Genomic DNA, 20131 nt, shown 5'->3' with positions numbered 1-20131 from the left:
TTCAAAATAGGTTTACATGACCCTCTTCCTCCGTCATGGTCATTTTCCAGGAAACTGAAAGGAGGTTATTATTTTTCAGAAACTACTGAATTCAGGGACCAGACTTCCCTACTGAGCTAAGTAGGCCAGACGAAGGTCAAGAAGATAGAGTCAGAAATCTTCCTGAGCTGATCAATTGGCAGCAATACCAGAAGCCTAGGGGCAGCAGAGAGCGTCAAAGGTCTATCAAATATCTTGACTCTTAGTCTATTTTTGAGTGGCTTTTTTTTTATTATTATTATTGACAGAGTCTTGCTCTGTTGCCCAGGCTTGAGTGCAGTGGTGTGATCTTGGCTCACTGCAACCTCCGCCTCCCAGGTTCAAGCAGCCTCCTGAGTAGCTGGGATTATAGGCGCAAGCCACCACACCCAGCTAATTTATGTATTTTTGATAGTGACAAGGTTTCACCCTTTTAGCCAGGCTGGTCTTGAACTCCTGACCTCAGGTGATCTGCCCACCTCAGCCTCCCAAAGTCCTGGGATTACATGCCCAAACTTGAGTGGCATTTTTAATAAAACTGCATGACGGTCAGAGTGCAAGTAGTGTGGAAAGCCAAAAACATGGGGCACAGATTATTTTCATGGACGCAGCAATGTGGCTGAAGTCAGCTGATTGAACTGAAACAGCAATATTGTAACTTGAAAATGTGTCATTTGTGAGGACCTACAGAAGCCCTATGAGGTGATCAAAGTCTCTGCCACAACTGCAGGGGTAATGTCCAGTGAATTGTGATTTCCTTTCCCATGAAAAACACAAGTCAATCTTTGACAAAAATGACCAGATTGGCAAGCGGTGATAACCTTGGCATCAGAAACATAGAATGCTTTACCACATGTCCAGCTTTTGATGGTGTGTATATTGTGATGTCCAGTCCGATGATGAATCCAGGTAGCAATTGCGTGGTCTGAGCAATGCAGGCAAATCAGCACCTGGATTCCAATGGGTCTCATCAGAGAATCAGCCCTTACTGTGGACAGCTGTAAGAAGAACACAAAAGTTACCAGCACCTGCAATTTTTCCCCACAGACTACAGAAGGAAACTCCTGTTGAATATGCAGGTTATGTTTTTCCAAAAGTGTAGCCAAAGAGAAGGCCTAACAACCCAAGAGTGAGTAAAAAGATTGAGTTTATTAAGGGGAACACTGTTGAGAGCTGTAATAGCCTTGATGTCTTCCCATGGGGCAAGAATCATTCATTTTCAGTTTTGTACAGGTGTTTCTGAGTTGAGCACCCGCAGCAGCACAGTGGACACTATCTGATTTCAGCTTATCTGAATCACCAGCCAACCAGGCCGTGGCATTTAGAGCAACTGATTGTGGCCCCCACTGAATCAGCAGCTGGTTTCCCCCAGAAGAATAGCTGCCATTTTTTTTTTTTTTCATGTAAATTCAAGGCACTGCCGGGTCCAGACCTGCTGGATTCTTCGAAGGGTCACTTCTATTTGACAGGTGAGACTTGCTGGTTTCCTTCCACCTTGTCAGTGAATGAGTCCCGGTTGACCTACCCCAACCTGGGAATGTCAGGCATCAGGGTCACGAGGCCTCCATAGATCAGGCATTCAGTTTCTAGAAGAGTCCAATCAGAGGCCAGTAGCTGCTTTCTAAAAGGGATACACCTGAAAAAGTATCAGGAAGGCAACAAGTTTAAAGCATCAACAGGCACCTTTGAGAGGCAGCTCTCCCTCGCCAGAGGCTCCAGTCGGCAAACCATCTATCACAGAAACTTGTGCCTGAAAGTGATCCTTAGGCATATGGGACGTCATCGGTAGTAGCACTTCTTACATATGCTCTTTTCCTATGGAAAGCCTTCCTCCAGTATTTAGGAGCATTCACAGAAGAAACAAATAAACATGAATACCAAGTAAATTCAACAGTGGAAGTTATAATAGTCCAAAGGTCTCCAATCATAAGGTTTTTTGACTTTCCTTCTTCATTTTAAACCTTGCTCAAACCCATCCTTTGAATTTGGGTGTACTTCCACCTATGGGTCCAGGTAGAATGGCGACATGGACATCTGCATTGAACAAATTTATATATCCCGGAGTCCTCCTGCCCCACCAAAGGCAAGCCTGCATAGTCCTAGTCCCAAGGGAAACAGGAAAATCTCTGTCCCAACCCCACTCATCTTTTCTTGAAAGCAGTAGAAGCTGGGGGAGACGGAAGGAAAAGATCAGGGAACATGGAGAGAGCAGCTCTGTATCCGTCAGCATGACACATTGATTTCCTGTACCTGGCTGTGCACACTTTAATCAAATTAATTTCCAATGGTTTTGGGCTATACAAAGTCCTGCATCAGGTGCAACTTCTTCATTACTGACCCCAGGTGTTTCAGCTTTGTGGACCCTTGAGTCAGAGGTCAGAACTACAGTTATTTCATAGCCAAGGGGTTTGAGCCCTTTGACTGACTTGGGTTTGACTCATAGGTGAAAATTATTATTATTATTAATATATTAATTAATATATAATAGTTAATATAAATATAAAAATAACAAAGTTAATATTATTATATTATTATTAACTTCATGAGACAGAGTCTTGCTCTGTTGCTCAGTTTGGAGTGCAGTGGCGCAATCCTGGCTCACTGCAATTTCCAGCTCCCAGGTTCAAGGAGTTCTCTGCCTCAGCCTCCTGAGTAGCTAGAACTACAGGCACCCGCCATCACACTGGGCTAATTTTTATATTTTTAGTAGAGACGGGGGTTTCACCATCGTGGCCAGGCTGGTCTTGAACTCCTGATCTTGTGATCCACCCACCTTGGCCTCCCAAAGAGCTGGGATTATAGGCGTGAGCCACCACACCCAGCCGTGACAATTGTTTTTTAAAGGAGTCAGTATTTAAAATGGACTCTGTCTTACTTGCTAACCTATATTCAGGATAACATCTCTTATCTCAAGTTTTTGCCTGTTGACATAAAAGCTGAGGAAATTTCCCAGGCAGCATATTATTATTGCCCAATATTTTTATTCCACCTTGTTTTATACTTCCCCAAATTAATCATTATTATGCCATTGCGTAAGTTAGTGTTTTGTTAGTTTTATTTGTGATTTTTATTTATTTATACACTTTTCTTCTAATAACCAATTCTATCTGGTTTCAACGTGATTTTTTTCAAAAGGATATACATCAGCAGTTCCTTTTCTTCTTCTTTTTTTGGAAATAAACAAATGTTAAATTGTTTCAGTCTTGTCCTGAGAATATCTTCATCATTTCCTCATTGTTAAATATTGGTTTAGATAGTTATAGAATTCTGGGCTGAATCCTAGCTATTTTTCCCTATATCCTTGCAAATATAGCTTTATTTTTTCTTTTTCTGGTCCTTATCGACAATTTTGAGAAAGCTCTTCTCACACCGAGAGGTGTTATTTTGTTTGTTTTCATTCTTTTTTCTATAGATTCTTTTATTCTCTGGATGCATTTTTTTTTTTTTTTTTTTTTTAGACGGAGTTTCGCTCTTGTTACCCAGGCTGGAGTACAATGGTGCGATCTCGGCTCACCGAAACCTCCACCTCCTGGGTTCAGGCAATTCTCCTGCCTCAGCCTCCTGGTAGCTGAGATTACAGGCACGTGCCACCATGCCCAGCTAATTTTTTGTATTTTTAGTAGAGATGGGGTTTCACCATGTTGACCAGGATGGTCTCTATCTCTTGACCTCATGATCTACCCGCCTTGGCCTCCCTGGATGCTTTTAAGATAGTTTTCAATTTTGGTATTCTGCAGTTTCAGTGTGGTACTCAACGTGCTTGTATATTTTTGTCTAAATAGCTGAGGATTCACATATTATGGAAGACTGGAAATAGTGTCTCTCTCTACATTCTCTCTTACTGTGAATCCTATTAGATCAAACTCTGTCCTTCTTCTTCACTCTTTCAAGTCTTTTATGTCCATACCATAGATTTCTTGTCTACATATATGGAATGTTTTTTGTCACTTTAAAATATATTTTGCCAATGCACTGATTTTATCTTCAGTTTTTTGTTAGCTACTCTTAATAAATTCTAATGGTTTTTAATTTCTAGAATTTTATTTGCCTTCTTTAAATAATCTGTTAACTTTTTTCATAGCATATCTTCAGATTGTTATTAACAATCTCAAATTCAATGGGGTTCCAATTCTGATTGTTGCAGAGTCTACTAGGTATTTATTTCTTTAGTGAGAATCTTTTTCTGTTTTGGAGTGTCCAAGAATTTCTAAAGACTGGTTTTGAATTGGCTTCTTCTGTTCCATGAGAATCACCAGTTTAGGATCCGCTTTCATGATGATTTCTCTTCTTGAAGGTCTCTGTTCCTATGAGTAAAATAAATTTGAACCTCAAGCCCAAGGAAAACACAGGTCTGTTATTTCAGATTATCGGGGAACATGTCCATTCACTCAAAGCCCAGGCAAGGAGTGATGAGCGTGAGCTTTCTGTCAGTCTTTCAATGCTGAATGATTATTTTTCTTCTAGTTCATGCTGCTACTGCAGATAGAACCCTTTGAGGGTGGCAACCTCATATGTGAGGTTTCAGGCTTAATTCCCTGTGTTACATTGCCCAGTAATGTTCTCTTCTCCTCATACAGTGCCCTAAATTAGGCATTAAAGCTCAAACAAAACAGTTCTCAAAACCAAACTCTCCTTTCCCCAGTCACCTGTAAGTTCATCTCCAAGGTCAGCTCACTTGCTTACCTTCTGACTTTTCATTTTTTCCCTGATTTTTACATCCAGTGGTTTCTCTTTCTTCTGAATGATGCATACCGTTAAAGTATTTTTGTTACATTTTATCAGGTATTTGAAAGGGGAGCATTTTAACTTTCATATACTACGTTTGTCTAGAAGACCCAAGTGTTATTATCAGACAAAAAAATAAGAATGCAAATTTTATTGAAAATCATATCATTATGTAAACTGCGAAAATATCTGTAAAAAGAAGTTACTGAAAAGAACATTCTCTTACCACTGCAAAGTAACAAAGCAACTTGCACAAACGTTGTCATGATATTGTCAATGAAGAATAACAAGGTTCATAAATCTGGAAAGGAAAGCTTTATTTTTTATAAAAGGTTGCAGCCTGCAAGGAGGCCATTCTAACAGGCTTGGAAGCGTCGTCTCCTGCCAAAAACTGGAAATAGACAGTTTGATAGCCACGAGAATAAGACATGAACTTAGGCAGAACAGGGTGGCTGAAGATACATATTCAAAGAGCTACAGGAGTCATGAATATTTACAAAAGGAGAAACAGGCGCATGCGCAGTTAAGCTTCATCGCTCTCCGTGGGACCCACGTTCAAAACATGGTGGTGTTAGCATGATACGAAGGTGGAATTTTCAGCACTCTGACCCCAAAAGGGGACAGAAAACCCTCTCTCCACATCCTCCGTAGACTGGCCAGAACCACTCAGTGGCCGGTGGTCTCTATCCAGGAAAGAATGCTGAGCGGTTGTTTTGTCTAAACCACTAAAAGGAGGGGCAGCGTAAGAGGGTTGGTTGGTATGGGGTGGAGTGAATCTTTCCAAAGGGCTGGTTTCTGTTAACTCTCAGGAAAGAGAGGCGGTGAGCTAGGGAGGGCGTATCATAACGTCTGTTCTACCTGCCATCCATCATTGCCAGGAACTCAGTTTTCAAGATTTCACTAGGGCCCCCTTGGCCAGGAAGGGGTTCATTCAGTCAGCTGAGGGACTTAGGATTTCAATTTTACTTTTCAATATGATATAAAATTGTGCAAGTATTTGCATCGTGACCACTGGGGGAGGGAGGTAGAATTAAGACACATTCTAAATTTCACTTTATACAGCATGCATCATTGATATTTAAATAGCAAATACCATTTTTAATAATAATTTTAAAAAAGGCATACAAGTGAAAAGCATAGGAAACTATTACCCTAAGCATATTCAGACAAGAAAAAATGTTAGTTTTACCTCTATTTCGTGCCCCTGTTTATCCATAATAAGATAAAGGTAAGAGGAATAAGAAATAAGAAAATGCCATTTTATTTTTAATTTAAATGGTTAGAATAGCTGCAGCAGGAGTAGTCTGCAGTTACATCAGCAACACAGAACAGCTCAATTTGCAAACAAGTGCTCAATAGCTTAATGTAAGGCCAAGCTGTGATTCCAGTAGAGTCGCTTTAGGGCAAGTCTTCAGAAAACAGGAAAGCAGAGGCAGTCAGGCGGGGGAAAGTCACGCTCCAAAGGTTGCATTTGAAAAGTAGTATATATATATATATGTGTGTGTGTGTGTGTGTGTGTGTGTGTGTGTGTGTAAGTGTGTAAGTCCAAGCAAGAATTTAATACTCTAATTAGAGAACCTATTTGAAGGCTCCGCTTTGAACTTGCAATGTTTAGTTATTTAAACATGTTATTCAATATTTATCTTCCCAACTGAAAGTAATATTTTCTTCCTGTGTCCTGGTAATAGCATGCTACTCCCACTACTATAGCACTTAACCAAATTTTGTATCATGGTGTAATTGTAATTCCACTATTTCTCTGCTCTCTCCACTGAAGAAAACTGCTTGATGATAAGGACCTTCATATATTTATGTTCAAATCGCCAAGAATGACTCCAAACAAATAATTGTTGAACTTCAAGTAGTCCTCACTCATTCATTCATTCATTTTGTACCTATACTGTAAGTGATTGCTATGTAGCAGGCACAGTTCTGTGGGCTTGTGAAATAGCTGTGAAGGAAACCGACCAACAGCTCTGCCATGATGGACCTTACGTTCTACCTATTCTACCTGGCTGGGAGAGATCATGCACAGAAGGCAATAAATGCTTTGGAAAAAAGAATCCAGGTGAGAAGTACAGGGAGTGCTGGCAGACGGGGAATAAGATAAACACGGCAGGCTTCACTGAGAGGGTAGAAGGGGTGGGCCTGAAGCAGGAGCAGCCGCCAACAAACCTCTCCAACGCCGAACTGGGAAGGAAGTGGCTTTTTGTTCCTCAGGGAGTCCAGGCAGACTCTCCTTTCAAGAACCAAGCTCCCCCACTAGAACATCCTGGCCTTTTATTCATTCATTCATTTATTCATTCATTTTTTGAGACGGAGTTTCGCTCTTGTTGCCCAGGCTGGAGTGCAATGGCGCGATCTCGGCTCACCACAACCTCCGCCTCCAGGGTTCAAGCAATTCTCCTGTCTCAGCCTCCTGAGTAGCTGGGATTACAGGCTCGTGCCACCACGCCCAGCTAATTTTTGTATTTTTAGTAGAGATGGGGTTTCACCATGTTGACCAGGATGGGCTCGATCTCTTGACAGCATGGTGCACCCTCCTCGGCCTCCCAAAGTGCTGGGATTATAGGTATGAACCACCGCGCCCGGCCCATCCTGGCCTCTTTTAAAGGCTCACAATCTTAAAGGGTGCATGTGACAGGGTCGTGATGGATGAGGTAAGCGAGGGGTACGTGACTTAGGTGTGGGTCTAATTATGATTTAGCAAGAACAATACCTTCCGGGGAACGTTCCTCCATACCATGCCTGCGATCTGTAGACAGGGTAGTGTGACCTGGTCTCCGGACGGGGCTCAGCTCCCCCTGATTTGAGGTGCGTGAGGTTCTTGGGCTCCCTTCCCTCAGGAATGAAAGAGAGGCCCTGGCTGCCCTGTGAGCTTACCAGTTACGTAAGTATCAGACCCAAAGAGCTTTGCAGAGAGCGATTTATTGGGCAGAAAGAGAGAGAGAGAGAGTAGAGAGCGCTCCCACGCTGTTGTGGGAGGGGATGCCAGAGAGGGAACTCTGAGCAGGCAAGGAGCAGTGGGGTTTTAACTTTGAGGTGATTCCCGCCCCGTTCACGTTCTCATCCTGTGAGAGGAGTTCTTTCCCACGTCCTCTGCAGTGACTGATCTCCGACTCTGGTATTCGATCGGTCGCCTGGCTTGCAATCAAAGCCTCCTCCCTCTGAGCTTTTGGTGGGCTTTCTAAACGAAGGAAGCTCACCCTGGGAAAGTTAGACAAAGCGCTCCAGGTTCCTGGATGGGGCGGTGGATGGAGGGATGGCGCTGGGAAGGTCTCGCCTTTGGAACCATGCCCTTTGGCCAGGCGCGGTGGCTCACGCCTGTAATCCTAGCACTTTGGGACGCCGAGGTGGGTGGATCACCTGAGGCCAGGAGTTCAAGACCAGCCTGGCCATCAGGCTGAAACCCCACCTTTCAAATAAAAAAAAGAAGAAGAAACCAGGACCCTTGTGGACCCGGGAAGAGAAGTTAACACAGTCCCTCAGTAGGAACTAGGGTGGGGGGTTCGATCTTTAACCTCCAGGTCTGGTTCTGTCTCCTCCACTGACCTTGTGCCTTCTATTTTCAACTATTACTTCTCCTTTTGAAATGCAATATGGAAGGCTGAGGGTCTTAGAAGCTTAAGAGGAAGGAGTCTCCTTCCTCAGGCCATGTGAATACCTAAGGGAAGAATATCAAAGGCAGAGTGAAGGGCAGAAGTAGACGCCCTGACGCCAGCAGATCCGCTATTCCGGGTTCAGGAGGAAGCTCACTGTAGCCAGAGCAGAGAAATCAGGAGTGAGGAGAACTGCAGGAGATGAAGTCAGAGAAGTCACCGAGAAGAGGTCATGTGTCTTGCTGACCATGTAAGGACTTTGGCATTTACACGGGAATAAAACATTTTGAGTGTTCATTTTCTTCTAAGATGAACTGTGTGAAATAATTCTATAGTTTATTTTGCAGGGTGGAGTGAGAAAACATTTCGAGCAGAGGAGTAACTAATCTGATTTTTATTTTCCCAGATTCCACTCTCAGGAGTGTTGAAGGAGATTGCAAGGTGCAAGGACAGAAGGAAAACTCACTTGAAGTTTTATTATAATATATATAATAATATATATTGTAATATATAGTTATATAATATATTTATTATAATATATAGTTATGTCATATATATTTATTATAATATGTATAATTTTATATAATATATATTATATCCAAATATATAATAAATTATATATTTGTATAGTCGCCTCCCAGAAGTTCTATTTATATGAAATATATTTTGTGTAAATAAACTCTAACTCGTAGGGTTTATTGAATATATAAATAATATATCTATGATTTTTTGAGACAGTCAGTCATCAGACTGGCACAGTCACAGCTCACTACAGCCTCACCCTCACGAGCTCAGGTAATCTTCCCACCTCAGCCTCCCAAGTAGCTGGAATTATAGGTGCATGCCACCACACTCAGTACGTTTTTGGCATTTTTTGTGGAGACGAACTTCACCAAGCTGCCCAGTCTGGTCTTGAACTCAAGCAATCTGCCCACCTTAGCCTCCCAACATACAGGCATGCACCACTGTGCCCAACCAGAGGCTATCGTATTAACAAAGGCAAGTGATGATGGCAGCCTGGATAAGGGTTGTAGCAGTAAAAGTAGTAACAATTCAGCCGTTTCTAGATAGATTTGTAAGTTGGAGACAATGGAACCCATGGGCAATCAGATACAGCAGGGGTGTCCAAGGGAGAGAGCACAACCATGGGTCCTTAGTTTCTGTTTCTGGTGGGCCAGTAAAGGCCCTTCCCCATCCCTCTGTGATAAGTGGAAACCACTTATCACTAGAGAGAGAGACTGAAAACCATGGCTTCAAGCTGCTAAAAGCCAAAAGCAAAACAAAACAGAATAACAACAAAATAAGGCAGGTTGAACAAGCTTGAGAGATAGCAAAAGTTGCAAGAAATACGGGCAAAACTGTGAGGTAGAGAGAGAGAGAGACACACAGACAAAGACGGGGACACGAGACAGAGGGAAACAAGCTAATATTGGCATTGACACTAACTGATCATGTTTTATTTGCCACAAGTGACTTAGCGTTTTGTGGGATTGGAAAAACGTATATTGAATGCCTATAATATGCCGTAAAGTATTTTAAGAATTTTACCTGAGTTCAGCCTTTTAACATTTATATCCACCCTGCGAGGCAGGTGCTGTGATTCTTTTCACTTTGCAGATTGGGAAACAGACACAAAGAAGTTAAGTAACATATCTGGAATATCACAGCTGCTATTTTGCAGTCAGGATTCGAGCCTAGACACCCCACCTCCGGAACCTGTGCATTCTAACATTAGATGATATCTGAGATTGTTTCTTTTCCTAAAACTATATCATTTCTTTTTTTTTTTACTATAGCTATGTTCACTGTAACTATAACTATGTATACACACGCACGCGCACACACACACGCGCACACACACACGCCTCTGCGTTAAAAACAGAGATACAAGCGCCATCTAGTGGCACTACTAATCTCAGTCTATCGTTCAATATTAATATAAAAATATAATACGTAAAGGGAGTGGTGAATGTATGGGGTGGGAGTAGTGATAAAGAAATGTGACTAAAGGTTAAACAACAAACTTTTGTGATGTTTTCATCATCTTCAGCTTGAAGGTTGCTTTTTTAATCCTTTACCACGTTTTTCGCTATCCACATTCATCCATTTATTCTTTCATGTGCTTATATATTCATATTTATGAATTATTCATACACTGTACTCTACATATTTTGTGCACTCAGTACTTTGCTAGAGCCAGATGCTGAATTTTGAAGAATTTGTTAGAAAGTCCATGTCCTGATAGACTCTTGGGGGAAATATGCACATATGTTTATCATATAATGTGGTCATTGAAATATAGTGTAATAAACGCAAAGATAAAGCAGTGATGGCCGAGAAATAATCAACTTCACTTAGATATAGAAGGAGACTCATGGAAGAGATGATCGTTTTAATGTTTCTACCGTTCTGTCAACTGCCAAGTACCACTATTCTGCAGAAATAAAAATGTATTTAATTGATCCACTTGCATTCAAACCTTCAACACACTGCCACCAGATTTATTAATAAATGCCTAAAACATGCCACATGTACCACCAACTTGCTACGTTTGTCACTTTGGTGGCACATAATTAGTGGCTTTCTATGGTGCTATGTCACCTTTGTGTGTCTGATTTTCTTGTCTACATAGTAGAATGAATACAGTTCCTAACTCATAGGGTTGTTGTAATAAATTGTTACAGTTATTCTAATATGCCAGAATACTGTCTGGAAAATATTGAGTATTCAGTAAATACTAGTTGTTATGATAATCATTACATTCTTCTGCCTGGCCTACTCAACTTCCCATTATTAGGGCCTCATAGAATATCCTTTGCACTACAAGGGAGGTTGGAGTAACGGACATCCAAAGTCTCTTCTAAAATATTCAGATTTTAAATCAATCCAACATTTATTGAGAGCTAGCTTCACATGCACATTCTGCTCTACCCAGAACAGTACCTTCTCTGTCTTGAAACATTATTTACTGTTGGTATCTCCTAAGCCTTTGCCTGATCAAATCCCACTTCATCTCTCAAGGCTTACCTCACAACGCTTTCCACAAACCTTCATTTTATTAATAATATCTCTCATCTATACATTCCTACAATTCTGTAAGTTTCAATGCCTTGCCCTTAAAGGTCCCATGTGAACCCTTGGTAATATATATATATAGTTGATGATCACATTGCTTTTAAGTGCTTTTAATTTCTTGTTTTTATCCATCTTGGTGATGTTTAGCTGGAGTAAAGGGACATACACCTGGCCTCCAAACAGGAGACTCTATTAATTTTGAATAATTTTACAAACTCTTCCTCTTACCTAGGATTCTCATGTCACCTCTATCCCCAGTCCTATTAAAGAATCATTCCTCTAGGCCACCAATATTAATGATGAAGTTCACATTTTTCCTGAGGTATATTACTGTGAAAAAAATAGCTAAAATTACTACATTACCTGATAAATAATTTGAAACCAGCGATTAAGTGGTATGGCATATATATCTGAAATAAGTAAATTGAAGATTTAGAAAATATTCACTTTATAGATGCCAAAACAACATTTTAAACTTTAAATTCACAATATTAAGTACAATTTCTGTAATGTAAAAATCATTTATGTTAATTCAGTTTGGACGCAGCACAGTCAAGGTATACAACATTTTAATACCCCAGATATTGTGCCTGCTCTTTTGCAGGCTGTGTCTTGACATCCTCCTGCTGAAAGCAACCACTGATCTGCCTTCTACTTGTCTAAATGGATAAATTTTTGCTATTTCTAGAATTTAATATAGATGTAATCATGTAATATGTGCTCTTTTGTATCTGGATTCATTTTCTCAGAAGAATGTTTTTAACATTCATTTGTGTAGTACTAGTTCATTTTCTTTTATTGCTGAGTGTTTTTCTAGCACATAAATATATCAGTATTTATTTAGTCATTTCCCTGATGATAGACATTTAGGTCATTTTCAATTTGGGGTTATTATGAATAAATGTGCTATAAATATTCATGTTCTGTGAGTTCATAAATGTTCAGTTTTGTTAGTTAATGCTGAGGAGTGGATTTGATAGACTGTTTTAAAAATATGTTTAAACACATGAGAAACTACACAAGAGATTGCTGAAGTGGTTGCAATATATTACATTCTCATCAGTGATGGCAGTTCCAAATGATCTACATCCTTACCAACACCTGGTATTATCAGTCTTTTAACTTTAGCCATTCTAGAGAATAAGTAGTGGTACCTCATGATGGTTTTAATTTCCATTAGTCTAATGACTAATGTTTTAAGCATGAAAATATTTAACCATTCCACAGGCTTATTCCCAGTTTGCATGTTTTATTTGGGGAAGTGTTAGGTGAAAGCTCTTTTCCATATTTTCATTAGAATGTCTTATTATTGAGTTTTAAAAGATTCTTACATCTTCTGGGCACAAGTCTTTTGTCAAATATGTGAAGTGATAATTGTGGTTTGCTTTTACTTTCTTAAAAGTTCCTTTCAAAAATTTAAAGTTTCTATTTCAAAGAAGTTAAATTCATCCTTTTTTCATATATTGTTTATACTTTTATGCACAATCTAAGAACTTTTTGTCTACACCAAGTTGCAAAGATTTTTTTCTAGACTTTCTTTGAGAAGATTTCAAGTTTTAGTTTTTCTTTTTAAGCATATACCTCTAGAACAAATTCCAGTAGAATATCAGTAAGAGCAGACATCCTTGCCTTGCTCTTAATCTTAGAGGATAAACTGGTATCCTCTTCCCTGCAGAAATTTCATAAATGTCCTCTATCAGGTTGAGAAAGATTCCTTCTTTCTTTGCTAAGACTTTTTTTAAAATTATGATTGTGTGTTAAACATTCTCAAATGCTTTTGCTACGTGATTTGGTTTAGAGATGTGCCCCCTCCAAATCTCATGTTGAAATGTGACCCCCAGTGCTGGAGGTAGGCCTGGAGGGAGGTGTTTGGGTCATGGGAGCAGATTCCTCTTTAAGAGCTCTTTCTCTCAGCAATGAGTTCTTTTTTTTTTTTTTTTTTTTTTTTTGTATAAGACAGGGTTTCACCATGGTGGTCAGACTGGTCTTGAACTCCCGACCTCAGGTGATCCGCCCGCCTTGGCCTCCAAAGTGCTTGGATTAGTAATGAGTTCTTAAGGAGCCTGGCAGTTCCTCTCTCCAGCTTTTGCTCTCTCTTTGCCTTCTGCCATGATTGTAAGCTTCTTGAGTTCTCACCAGAAGCAGACACTGGTGCCCTGCTTCTTGAACAGCTTGCGGAACCATAAAGCAATCAAATCTCTTTGTAAATTACCTAGCTACAGGTTTTTCTTTACGGCAACACAAAGTGGACCAACACACTGCTTCTATTGAAATCATCATATACCTTTTCTCTTTCTACTGCTAAAATGAAATTTTACATTGATTAATTTTCAAATGCAGACCAGCTTTGCATTCCTGGGATCAACGCTACTTGCTTATTAGGTGTCATTCTTTTTATGTATTACTAGATGTGCTTTATAAATATATAAAGTTTTTATTTTGATTTTTTATTACGGCAATGCTGGCAGATAAAGTAAAATGAGAAATCTTCTATCATCCACTAATTTTTTTTCAAGACTTTGTACAGGATTTACTTTACTCTTTCCTTAGTGGCTTGATAGATTACATTAGTGATTCCACCTGGGTCTAGAGCTAGGAGGGAGCATTAACTACAAATTCAATGTCTTTAATTGACATTGGGCAATCAAGATTTTCTATTTATGCTTGAGACTATTTAGTAATTTGTATTTATTCTGTAATTTGTCCATTTCAACTAAATTTTAAAATATAGTGACATAAATGTGTTTATAATTTTCTGTTTTTACCCCTTAGTGTCTATGGTATACATATACACAACTCTTACACTTCCAGTATTGGTATTTTGTATTTTCTCTTTTCTTATAATGATTTTATCTACTAAAAAATAAAATCCACAGCATATGAAAGGTGTTGTTGGATTATGCCAAATAAAATGAAAATTAGGATTACCTTGTTATTTCAATGAGGCATCTTTTACTTGAATTCTAATACTGAACCACCTCACAACTAAAATATTGCAATTTTTTAAGTAAAACTAAATATACTTTACACACTTTAGTGAGAGATTATTCTAAACATCATTCAGATTTTTTGGTAACTCTATAGAAAATAAATTCAGCATATATATTTTTCCCGTCAAATTTTATTTTAAGTTCAGGGATACATATGCAGGATGTACAGGTTTATTTCATACGTAAACATAAACCATGGTGGTTTGTTGTATCTATCAACCTATAACCTAGATATTATCCCCAGCATCCATTAGCTTTTCTTCCTGATGCTCTCCCGCCCTTAACAGGTCCTAGTGTGTGTTATTCCCTTCCATGTGTCCATGTGTTCTCATCATTCAGCTTCCACTTGTGAGAACATGCAGTGTTTGGTTTTATGTTCCTGTGTTACTTTGCAGAGGATAGCAGAGGATAATAGCCTCCAACTGTCCATGTCTCCGCAAAAGATATGATCTTTAAAAAAATGAATCCTAAAAAAAAATAAAGCAAATATGCCATGAAATACTATGCAGCCATTAAAAATGGATAAGATCTTACTTTCCTTGTTAGTTGTATTCCTAGATATTTTATTCTCTTTGTAGCAATTGTGAACGGCAGTTTGTTCTTGATTTGGCTCTCTTTAAGTTTGTTACTGGTGTATAGGAATGCTTGTGATTTTTGCACATTGATTTTGTATCCTGAGACTTTGCTAAATTTGTTTATCAGTTTCAGGAGATTTTGGGCTGAGACGATGGGGTCTTCTAAATTTACAATCATGTCATCTGCAAATAGAGACAATTTGATTTCCTCCTTTCCAATTTGGATACCCTTTATTTCTTTTTCTTGCCTGATTGCTCTGGCTAGAACTTCCAGTACTATATTGAATAGGAGTGGTGAGAGAGGGCATCCTTGTCTAGTGCCAGATTTCAAAGGAATGCTTCCAGTTTTTGCCCATTCAGTATAATATTGGCTGTTGGTTTGTCGTAAATAGCTTTTATTGTTTTGAGATACGTTCTGTCAATACCTAGTTTATTGAGGGTTTTTAGCATGAAGGGTTGTTGAATTTTGTCAAAGGCCTTCTCTGCATCAATTGAGATAACCACGTGGTTTTTGTCTTTGGTTCTGTTTATGTGGTGAATTACGTTTATGGACTTGCATATGTTGAACAAGCCTTGCATCCCCGGATGAATCCTACTTGATCATGGTGGATGAGCTTTTTGATATGCTGTTGCAATCTGTTTGCCAGTATTTTATTGAAGATTTTTGGATCTATGTTCATCATGGATATTAGCCTGAAATTTTCTTTTCTTGTTGAGTCTCTGCCGGGTTTTGGTATCAGGATGATGTTTGTCTCATAAAATGATTTGGGAAGGATTCCCTCTTTTTGGATTGTCTGGAATAGTTTCAGAAGGAATGGTATCAGCTCCTTTTTGTATGTCTGGTAGAATTCGGCTGTGAACCCATCTGGACCTGGGCTTTTTTTGGGTGGTAGGCTCTTTATTGTCCTTTGCCCATTTTTTAATGGGGTTGTTTGTTTCTTATAAATTTGTTTAAGTTCTTTGCAAACTCTGATTATTAGACCTTTGTCAGATGGATAGATTGCGAAAACTTTCTCCCATTCTGTAGGCTGCCTGTTCACTCTAATGATAGTTTATTTTGCTGTGCAGAAGCTCTTTAGTTTAATTAGATTCTATTTGTCAATTTTTGCTGTTGTTGCAATTGCTTTTGGCATTTTCATCATAAAATATTTGCCTGTGCCTATGTCCTCAATGGTATTGCCTAGATTTTTTGCTAAGTTTTTGATAGTTTGGATTTTACATTTAAGTCTTTAATTCATCTTGAGTTAATTTTTGCATAGGACATAAGGAAGGGGTCCAGTTTCAGTTTTCTGCATATAGCTAGACAGTTCTCCCAGCACCATTTATTAAATAGAAAATCTTTTCCCTATTGCTTGTTTCTGTCAGGTTTGTCAAAGATCAAATGGTTGTAAGTGTATGGTCTTATTTCTGAGCTTTCTATTCATTCCACTGGTCTGTATGTCTGTACCTGTACGAGTACCATTCTACTTTGATTACTGTAGCCTTGTAGTACAGTTTGAAGCTAAATAGTTTAATGCCTCCAGCTTTGTTCTTTTTGCTTAGGATTGACTTGGCTATTCAGGCTCTTTTTGTGTTACATATGAATTTTAAAATAGGTTTTTTTTTCTAATTCCATGAAGAATGTTAATGGGAGTTTAATGGGAATAGCATTGAACCTATAAATTACTTTGGCCAGTATGACCATTTTCATGATATTGATTCTTCCTATCCATGAGCATAGAATGTTCTTCCATGTGTTTGTTTCATCTCTCATTTCTTTGAGCAGTGGTTTGTAGCTCTCCTTGAAGAGATCCTTCACTTTCCTTGTTAGCTATATTCCTGGGTATTTTATTCTCTTTGTAGCAATTGTCAATAGGAGTTCATTGATGATTTGGCTCTTGGCTTGCCTGTTGTTGGTGTACAGGAAAAGCATATATATTTTTTAATTCCACTCTACATTTGTCAAATAAAATGCAAAAAATTTAAATGATCACTTTTATATTTTTATGTCTGTTTTTACAGCACAAAAATTTAGTATGCATGTATTTCTCTTTAAATGCTTAACTTTCAATATTTAAAATAATATTGCTTGCTATTTGAAGAAAGTTCTAAGACTGCTAACACACTACTTAATGAATTTACATAAGCTGTTTGGCAATAATATAACCAGGGACTTCTGCTAAAAGAGACTGCTGCAATGATAAAATAAAATAAAGTGTTTATTTTCTTAATGTTTCAGTAATTCCACACAAGAAAACCAAGGATGCCAATTAAATGTGTTTAAGTTTTAACTTTTACATATTTTCATAACAAGATCAAAAGAGGAGTTGGAGTTTGGGGCTGGAGAAAGAAAATCATTCTATGTTCATACGACTACAACGTGCATATGCTATGTCATGCAGGGGTGATTCAAGTTCATCATCTCATATAACCCATACATATACACGTGGATCAGACTTGTTATTATGTTATTATTAAATGATGGGAAAAAGAGAATATTGAAAGACTTTCTGCCCTTATCTCATTTCTCTTGTAAATTTGATAACATATAATAAAAATATATACTTTTTCTTCCACAGGACCTGATTGGGGATCTGAAGGAGCAGCTTTCAAATCACTTCAAAGACGTGATGGTTGGCCTCATGTACCCACCACCATCGTATGATGCTCATGAGCTCTGGCATGCCATGAAGGTAGTGATCTGATCCAAAAATATGCCTATAACAAGTACAGGCCAGTATTTCAATCAAGGGGAAACTTTCCTGTGATGCTCCTACATACGTATATGATCAAAGAGAGGGGAAGGGATATCTAAGCAACGATGTAACACTGAATGTGTTGTGGTCAAGGAAGTGGCCTTGTTAGGAAGCTGGAGCCTCCTGGGCTCAGTGGCTAGGATCAACCTGGTTTTTTGTTGTACTAAGTCACAAACTTACTGAGCCAGATCCAATGCTGACCTAAGGAAAAGTGAACAAGCCTCCAGGGCTATTGAGATTTGTCTGAGTACGTATTTCTATCTTGAGGAGAATGTATTGAAAATGATGTGAACCTTGTTACGTTATTTATAAAAATTCGATTAAGTCAAAAGAGGATATTAAATAAGAGACAATATATAGATGACATCTTTATATTTTCTTTTTATGATCTGAAGTTCATTCTTTATAGAAACAATTCTTTTTTTTTTTTTTTTTTTTTTTGCTCAAGTGTATCAGAATTTTAATTCAGAAGAATTAGAATCAGTCTTTCTTACGGGAAAGTCATTTCCATGAAATAGGTTCACTGTGGGTTTGTTACAGATTTTCTTGGCTAGGGACAAAAAACAAAGAGGGCCTTGGCCTTACTTCTTTCCAAATGCAGATGTTAAGCACCTGCAGAACTGCTGAAATCATTCCAGTGTGATGCTTGCCAAGGACCAGATCACCACAATCTGTGAACAGTGTGTGACAGAAAAGAGGCAACAGGAAAAAATAAAGGACACGGATTTCGGCCATCATATTTACTGAACCAAATACGCATTGTACAAAAATTGTGTGAATTTTAGCTAATCACTTTCAACAAATGTTGCATGTCAATTCCTGTGTCTTGCAAAATTATGTGTCTAGAAGTGATTTTTAAAATGAAGTTGTATGTTTATATGTTGGCTTTGATTAAACAAGGGGATTTTTGTCAATATTTAATAGAATGCTAAGGATTTCTGAGGCTTTCCTTAAAAAGGTGTGTTATCTTTAAGATCGTTTTCACAGACCAATATGTGCAAGAGACCACAGAAAACTTCTGTCCAAATATTTATGCAAATTGTACAAAATTCCACATCTAGAGAGGTAGGCCCAGGTCCCTAAGATATTCTCAGCAAATTAGAAAACCTGTATTTTAATGTCAGCTTTCTGAAGAACTGATATTTCAGCAGCAAGTGGAATAGCAAATTTCATTCCAACAGCAAATGGAAATGCTCAGTGCCATGAGCATCACTTGAACATGTCTTTCTCTGCATTGTTTAGAAATGCTCATACTGTTTTATTCTAAATGAAGAAACAGAGTTTCCTGCAGATAATATTAATTCCTAAGGGTCAAATAGGCAGTAAATGGCAAAGCTGGAGCTGAGGTTGTGCCTACGTTGATCCTAAACACACTTCCTTGCCCCTGCCACCTCTCAAAACACTGGAAATGCTATATCCCTTTCTTCTATAAAAAGTGTGCTCTTACTCGCAGTAAGAATATCCTTGCACTTATCTCTTTTTTCCTTTCTCTAGGGAGTAGGCACTGATGAGAATTGCCTCATTGAAATACTAGCTTCAAGAACAAATGGAGAAATTTTCCAGATGCGAGAAGCCTACTGCTTGCGTAAGGAAATATACATATGTGAATATGTTTTACACTTATATGAACATTGTAACACCTTAAATATTCCAGTTTATGTATTTTAAAGAATTCTCTAAGACAGTCTTACATTTAACATAGGACTCACTGAAACCAAGAAACTCATTAGGTAAAATTAACGATTAGTGCACTAAAAATGAAACCGTTCCCTAGACAGTCAAGTTAAGCTAATTTTCCAGGAAAATAACCACAAGCCTCCATGAGGTGAACGTTTTCACTAAGACAGGAAAGTGTCCCACACTTTAATTCAGGGGGCGTTTCATCTCTTACCCTGGAAAGACCCAGTACATAGAAAAAATACAGTATAGTAATGGCTCAGTGAATTCTACAAATATATCTGATTCTCTTTACATAAATTTCCCATTCCTGTAATTTACCTTAAAATCAGATATTTATACATTTCAGAAGTAGAAAGGGTAACTATTTTAACTTTCAAAAAGGTATAATGCAGTAAGTTCTATTGCTTTATGTATTATGTGACATAGAGTGTCAAGAAAATGTTTCAGACAGTCATCTCTATTGCATTCAAACACAAACAAGACTTTTCTGAACAGAAAGTAAGGACTTTCACTAACATTTTAAAATGAGATGAAGCCCTTATTAAAAGTATTGGGCTGGACAGCAGTCTGTGGAAATAGAATGCATAATTCTGAATTTTGAGAATTAGAAAATGTGAAATGACTCTCAATTCTGTTTTTCAATTTGGGAATAAAGATTTTTTTAAAAATAGTCCCATGCTTATGTTACCATTTGGTAACAGAATTCTTTGACAGACACTTTATTAACAAAGAAA

General features: G+C 38.3%; 1 protein-coding gene across 1 annotated transcript in view; it reads left to right on the top strand.

Annotated features, from left to right (window-relative positions):
- Nucleotides 1–20131, top strand: part of ANXA10 (annexin A10) — a 92477-nt gene that overhangs the window by 50034 nt on the left and 22312 nt on the right. Inside the window, exons 4-5 of the mRNA XM_003938715.4 lie at nucleotides 17541–17654; nucleotides 19212–19302. Of these exons, the coding sequence (XP_003938764.1) occupies nucleotides 17541–17654; nucleotides 19212–19302 (205 nt within the window). The remainder of the gene's footprint in view (nucleotides 1–17540; nucleotides 17655–19211; nucleotides 19303–20131) is intronic.

This window comes from Saimiri boliviensis, chromosome 3 (assembly GCF_048565385.1).
Source record: "Saimiri boliviensis isolate mSaiBol1 chromosome 3, mSaiBol1.pri, whole genome shotgun sequence".
Classification (NCBI taxonomy): domain Eukaryota; kingdom Metazoa; phylum Chordata; class Mammalia; order Primates; family Cebidae; genus Saimiri; species Saimiri boliviensis.
Note: the sequence above shows the minus strand (reverse complement) of the source record. Positions and strands in the feature narration are given on the sequence as shown.